Below are 6,958 nucleotides of genomic sequence, written 5' to 3'. Positions count from 1 at the left end.
ATGGGACCAAACAAGAATGCTACTATCAATCAATTTATAACGGGAAATAGGAGAAAAGGGAAACGGGACAGCCTCCCAAACGACAAAGCAGCCTTTGTTTGCTTCAGTCTTCATTCCATCTAGTGCAGTGGTGAGATCCAGAAAGTTAACTTTCCTGGAAAGTCACCGGAGGCCCTGCTGTTCCCTGTTGTATTGGTAATTGTAGGGTCCAAACTAGGTCACCGGGAAGCACCCTATGTTAATATTGATGATGAGGCCTTATGTTTCTGTTACACAAGAGAGAAAAATATGCATTCATAGCCATCCAAGTAGTCCCTACAAGGAAGATTTCAACGATAAGGAAGACATGATAGCCTTTTTTCGGTTTTTGGAAGAAAAATATGAATTCATAGCCTTGATTCCCCACCATGAAGATGAATATATTTTTTTATTATTTTTAATATCAGGTAAAATTTATGGATATAATTTATATTATTTTTAATATATTTTTTTATGTTTAATTTTATTAGTTAGAATGTAAATAATGAGATTTGAACTCTTACTTGTGTAGTTATCAAAGTTATAATATCATGTAAAATAGCTATATTAACTTAAAAACTTAGTTATAATTAAATGAAATTTTAAAATATAATTTATATTATTATTTAATAAGTTTATGCATTTTTAACTAAAAGTATATTAGAGATTCCACTGGCAATTAAAAAAAGCATTAATCTTTAATCTTGGATTTATTCTCTTAGTTGATTTAATGCATAAGAATTTTTTTTTATTAATTGTTAAATTTGATTCTTAGTTAATATTGCATTTATTATTTATTGGTTAGAAACAATAAGTGAAAAACACCGAAGGAAAAACCATATTACAGGCTATATGAATGACTAATTAACTACTCCTCAGTCCCAACATGGAGGGACCAAGGGGAAAAGTAGAATTTACAATGTGGGGAAGAGAGGTGAGGTGGCGTGTTGTGGTCCTATAATAGTATCCTGGGGTGTACAACAATCTGTTCATGGATAATATCAGCTGCTACATTTATAAAACGTCAAAAGAAACTTGCTAAGCTGTAGGAAAAATCCATGGGTGCTCTCAAATCTTCACATGCAGATGAACTTTGTATTGTATCTATATCCAACATACATACATACATGCATGCATGCATACATACATATAGCTAGGGACGACGACACAGAGGGTGACGAACAGATTGGTCTCCGTTAAGTTAATTCATGATGGCACGCTGCTGTCTTTTTTATATGACTCTGTGGTGCTTGACTCTTATTGGCAAGCCTTGAGGAAAATCAACAAAAGGAAAGGCAAAGGCTTGATCGGCACCGACCAATTCCCAATGGAAGTTCAGAACCAAATGGTGAATGAAAACTGCCATTTCAAGCTTTGCCAATTCCGATCCTGCACAGAGTCGCGGTCCTCCCCCAAATGGCATGAAGTGATTACTACTCGCCGCCGCCGCCGCACTCGAACAAGTAGAAGATCCACGAGCATTGTTTTGCTGCTGTCATCACCATTGATAACATAAATAAACGAAAAGGCAAGTTAATTAGCTATAACAGTCGTCGATATATGTGTGTGATATAAGAATACATATTCAGATATTCTTCCTTCTTCGTGACTTGGATCATTTCAAATTGTCAGCCTAAACGTCCATTCGTAGGCTTAATAATTTCATGATGATCCTAATTAACAGTTTCCAAGATTGATATTAGGAACACATCCTATCGATTAGGCAGTGATTTAGACGTGAACCGGAGGCTAGCTAGCTAGGTGGTAGCGATTTGAAGATTAAGGGAGACCTATCTCTCGTATATAATAAATTAAATTAAAAATTAATAGACTAATAAAAGAACAAGATAAATAAGTATTTGATAAAATAATTATAGGAAAATTAAGAACTTTCAAGAATTTATTGAGAGGAAATATTTTTAAAAAGTAATGAAAAGAATATATCAAATCAAGATCATAAGACTTCAAAAGAAAAAAAGGCACCAAGGAAAACATAAAACTAGCTAGTAAGATTCAATTTCTTAGAAGAAAGACAGTTTTTACTTTAATTTTCCTCTGAGAAGACATTTAACGTATGGACATGTGACAGATACCAACAATCCAAAAACAAAAAACACGAGGAGGATTTGATTGTCTCTAGCTCTATTACAGGGGCAGACCACGGGAGCTTTCGTTGTCCAAATGTCATGGAATCAACCCTTGCATTGAACGCTAAAATGGAGATATGTGTAGCAAAAAACCAAACACAGTCAGAACCATGTTGATGACGCCAAAATCTAAATACGGACAATTGTCAATTACAGTGTCAGAATCTACACGTTTCACAATTTCCAGTGTAAATTCACAACCAATTATTATTCAGTAGTCTTCTGAAATACGAGGGGAAGCTCCTCTTATATTCATTCATTTTGTGATGATGCATCGGTCCACATTGAATAGAAATGAAGGAATAGTTTTTGAGTAGATTATTACTCGTAAATCTGAATTTAAGTGTTTAGATCATATTTATAAAGAAAATTATTTCTAAAAAAAACATATAATTTATGAATTTTCTATTTGTAAAGGTCATGCTAAACAGAATCTTAGCTTTAGTTTTTTACACATAGTGGTATAGCATATATATATATATATATTCGAAGGGTCAGTCGACGGTGTTTTTTTTTTTTTGGGTGTGAGGCTAAAAGGAGTAGTATTGACCATCGAAAAGGGGCAGAGGGAGGCATGCAAATGCAATCACTCGTGCACGTGAGAGGCCCACATCCACATGGGAGCTTTTAATCACCCCAGAAGGGTGAGATGGGACCCGTGTCCTAGCAGGCAAACGCTCTGTTGAATGATGGTGACAGTTCATCACTGGGGGTGACGTCGGAGTGTTGAGATCGGAGGTGGTACGTTCCTTCCTCTGCTCTTGCCGCTCTCACCTAATCTTTCTCATGTTTGCCTTTTCTTATTCTTTGGGTTTTCTTTTTCTGAGAAAAGAAAGTGGTTTTCTGATACTTAGCTGTACTTTTGTTTTTTTAAAAAAGCTGGAAAACGTTTCCTGATATTGTTTGATATGTGTAAGGGAACATAACTACTTTTAGATGAAACTTTTTGAGTGATTAAAAAAATGTTTTCTCTGTGAAAAAGGAAAAATATCTACTAGAAAAAAAAACTTGATTTTTAGTTTATGATAAAACATTTTGTAAAAAAGAGATTAAGGATTTCCTTGCCATCATTGATAAATTAAAAAAGTAGACCATGTTTGTTTTTACATTCCAATAATGCTTTTAAAATAAAATTTTATTTTTTATTTATTTTAAATTAATATTTTTTAATATTTTCAAATCATTTTGATATGTTAATATAAAAAATTATATATAATTGCTAAATATATTGTGTCTTTTTTTGTATACTTGGCCTCTCCGTCAATAATAACCTCCTTCCCTCTATCATTTATTCCAAGAGGAAAGCTAATTTTTGTTCTAACTTATTTTTTAATTGATTTAAAAATTAAAGAAATTAAGTTTTAGAAAACTTAAATAGCTTTTTTGGTTAGATTTTTAACTAATATAAAATTAAAGAAAAAAACTGGTAAAAACCATGTATTATTAGTTTTAATAAGTCCCGAAGAAACAATTATATATTATGGAACCAAGGAGTAGAACTACAATTCTAATATTTCCTCAAACCTATTTCTCTTAAATGAGTGAGACAACACAAAATATCACGGACAAACTTTTCCAAGAGAACACGTGGTGCAATATTTATTTATTTATTTATTTTTTAAAAAAACTAAGGTAATGCAATTAGCACCATTAGATTTTTCATGAAACTGTGCATGAGCTGATTTTTAACTGTGTATCACCAGTGTCCACTGTCTTCTCCACTTTCAATTTATAATAAATATTTAATTTTTATATTATTTGAATTATTTTTCTACTTCTATTTAATATATATTTTAAAAAATATTTTTAACAGGATTACTAACGGAACAACTCCATCAATATATTTCAGAAAGAGTTTGAAAAGAATTACGTACTGTAAATATCATTGTTATTGTTAACTCACCGACGAAATTACAAATTATATTCTTTCGGTAATATGTTATATTTATCGATGAATATACCGACAGACAAATAAAAACACCGATGATATTACATATGATTTTTCTGTCGGTGATATGTTAAATTTATTAATAGAGATATCAACGAAATAAAATGAATAATTTTTTTTTGACGTGCTTTATTTAAATATAAATTTATCAGTATATTTATTTTCGACGGATCATAAATTACCTAAAAGAGTTTTTTTAATGGATTGTTTTCATATGCAAGCCTATCAGTAATATTCATACTGACACTGACCCAGACTATGAATATAAATACTAACAAAAATTTCCGTCCATATAACTGTTAAAATGTGGAGAAGACTACTACAATAATGCAGACCATTGATGGCGAATGGAAAAGGAAAAAACATGGGTTGCTATTGGACCCATTTATAAGAAGAAAAACAAGAGAAAAATCTAAGGAAGCTTATAATTAACTTGACAGAATTATAAGGAATGATTATTATAATAAATACGATAATAATTATAATGAGTAATAAAAAAGCATGGCTGTAATAACTTGAAAGCTGTTCCACTGACCTGCCATCTCCATGGATTGAACTGTTGAGGCTGGTCAAAAACAGTAGAATCTAAATGCACGGCTGAGATCACTGGCAGCACTTTCCATCCACATGGAATGTCATACCCTTCAAAAAATATACACAAAACAATTACATAGAATATTTATTAAACATTTTTTTAATTTTTTTTTTACCGTTAGGATTATATTTTAGAGACTGGGATTAAGTAATATTCCTAAGGTTGAGAGGACTGTCTCTTACCTTTATAGCGAACATCTCTGACAGCTTTTCTATGAAGGAACCTGACTACGTTTCCAAGCCTCAGTGTCTCACTTATAACCTTCACAAGGTTATAAAAATATTGAATAAATTTGTGTTAAATAATTAAGAAAATTCCCAAGTGTTCCTTACAATAAAAGAGGATAATTAACAAGAGCTTACGCATTGAGTGAATTCCATTTTTTTGTAATCATCCCAGTTCATTTCCATCTCTCCTGACTGTTTCTTGGCTCTGGATATTTCAATATGTTCTTCCTATATTCAAAGAAAAAATAAAAATAAATCCGAAGCATCTACTTTGTAAAATAAATGCCGAAGGTACTGATAAGAGTGCCAGTACAAAATATACTGTGAGGTTCTTTCACTTGCTTACTTTTAACTGTTGAATAGCACCGGGACAAGCTTGCAAGAAGTAGATGGCTAAAGCTATGGAGACAGAAGAAGTTTCGTGGCCAGCAAAGAGCAAGCTTAATATCAAGTCAAGGATTTGCTCGGTAGAAAGATTTGAATGCTTCAAAACCCATCCAAGAAGATCATCTTCCTCTAAATCTTCCACTCCCTCCTTCAATCTAGAAATTCTCTCTTCCATTTTTTGCTCTATAAATTTAAGGATGATTGATCGAGACTGCATAAACAGGACATCCACGGATGAAGATATAATATGATCATGATCTTTTTTTGTTGGGAAAATGGGGTTCTTCAATCATTATGTCTTATGGTTAATTAAAGTATGATTACTGACCTTCAAGGCTTTTCTATACGGTGTTCCAGGAAAATTTAGTGGAGCAGAAACCACTCCTTTCATGAAAGTAACATACTCTTTCTTCAGCTGCTCAGTCTCTGGCTTTCCAGGATCCAAGCTCATCATATGTTTTGCCATCAAATTGAAGGTAAACTGCAATTTCCTTCTTCAATAAGCTAAGCATTCCTCTTGAATATCAAAATTCAGCATTGAAATTCATTTTCTTGGCAATGCAAGTTTCAAGAATTACCTTCTTTGCTTCATCTTGAGCTGAAAATGTACAATTCTCCTTCCAAGAACTAAGAACAAGCAAGGTTTGCTTCTCCACTTCTTTCAATAGATGACTTCTTAACCTGGCATGGCTCAAAAAGTTGAGAGATATACTCCTCATGTTTCTATGCATGTCTCCAACTAGAACCAGCATAGACCATTTTCCAAGAATTCCACCAATACTTCTTGGATAGCTGCATTCAAACAATCTTCCTTCACTCTGGAGTATAAATCTGTTAAGTCCAGCATCTGCAGATACTATTGTCGGCTCCCCAAACAAATTGGACTTGTAAATCTTTCCATACCTGCATATTGTAATCAAGTTTTGAGTGCTATGGTTAAACAATAATTCACTTCTTGGTTCTGGCTGTCAATTTTGCTTTCTGGGTAGTCTTCGTTTTACCTTGATATGTGTTGTTCCATGAATTCCCCTATTGAAGTAGCAGAGTAAGGCTTCAAGTAGCCAATAGTTTCTCCAAGAAATGGCCAGCCCATGTTCCCAGGTGGGAGATTAAATCTTGCTTGCTTTCTTTGCATGAGAATGAAGACCAGGAGTAGAGATAAAATTGAAGGAAGGAGAAGCACAACAAGCTCTGAGTGAGACATGGAGCTTGACTGACTCTATCTCTCTCTCAGTCTCTCTGTTGAATTTGCTTAGCGTTTCTAAGCAAAGTGAAATCAGATAGTATATACTTTTGGGAACTACTCCATTATTGTAAAGGCTCAGGAGGTTTTAAGTCACTTCTGGAAATGGAGCTACGTCTCGTTAAAGTATTTTTTATAAAAAAACAAATTCTTGGATATTATATTATTTTTTATTTTTTTATATTATCATAAAAATTAAGTGGAAAATATTTTTAATGTTTGAGTATATTATGAAAAATAAGTTAGAAAATAACTTATTAATATTTTTTTTTAAGTTTATTAAAAGAATATAGACCAAATTTAATAGATAAAAAAGTTGAAAAAAAATAAAATTTTAAAAAAAATCAATTTTATAAATTATCTTATATAAAAAATAATAATAAAAAAATGAAG

General features: G+C 32.3%; 1 protein-coding gene and 1 long non-coding RNA gene across 3 annotated transcripts; one reads left to right on the top strand and one right to left on the bottom strand.

Moving 5' to 3' along the window:
* Positions 1-845: 845 nt before the first annotated feature.
* Positions 846-6,670, bottom strand: LOC133694172 (cholesterol 22-monohydroxylase CYP90B51-like). 2 transcript variants are annotated; one of them, XM_062115634.1, is made up of 8 exons: positions 6,324-6,670; positions 5,901-6,225; positions 5,651-5,803; positions 5,282-5,533; positions 5,071-5,163; positions 4,891-4,969; positions 4,649-4,755; positions 846-1,510 (listed from the first exon to the last, which is right to left on the bottom strand). In XM_062115634.1, the coding sequence occupies exons 1-8, from the start codon at positions 6,524-6,526 to the stop codon at positions 1,250-1,252; spliced, it is 1,473 nt and encodes a 490-aa protein (XP_061971618.1). In that variant the 5' UTR covers positions 6,527-6,670; the 3' UTR covers positions 846-1,249. The 2 variants fall into 2 exon arrangements, with proteins under 2 accessions (XP_061971618.1, XP_061971619.1); XM_062115635.1 differs by having other exon boundaries at positions 846-1,507.
* Positions 5,500-6,031, top strand: LOC133694173 (uncharacterized). The gene is made up of 2 exons (XR_009842241.1): positions 5,500-5,798; positions 5,888-6,031. It is a non-coding gene; the product is annotated as an uncharacterized LOC133694173 (long non-coding RNA).
* Positions 6,671-6,958: the final 288 nt, after the last annotated feature.

This window comes from Populus nigra, chromosome 5, assembly GCF_951802175.1.
Source record: "Populus nigra chromosome 5, ddPopNigr1.1, whole genome shotgun sequence".
Taxonomy (NCBI): domain Eukaryota; kingdom Viridiplantae; phylum Streptophyta; class Magnoliopsida; order Malpighiales; family Salicaceae; genus Populus; species Populus nigra.
The sequence above is the reverse complement of the archived record's forward strand: the minus strand, read 5'-3'. Positions and strand labels throughout refer to the sequence as shown.

Excerpts from the sequence above, each read along its gene's own strand:
- LOC133694172 (XM_062115634.1), bottom strand. The coding sequence starts at position 6,526 with ATGTCTCACTCAGAGCTTGTTGTGCTTCTCCTTCCTTCAATTTTATCT. Across the intron at positions 6,226-6,323 it reads ATGGAACAACACATATCAAG|GTATGGAAAGATTTACAAGT; the intron begins GTAAAACGAAGA and ends TACAATATGCAG. Across the intron at positions 5,534-5,650 it reads CGTATAGAAAAGCCTTGAAG|TCTCGATCAATCATCCTTAA; the intron begins GTCAGTAATCAT and ends CTGTTTATGCAG.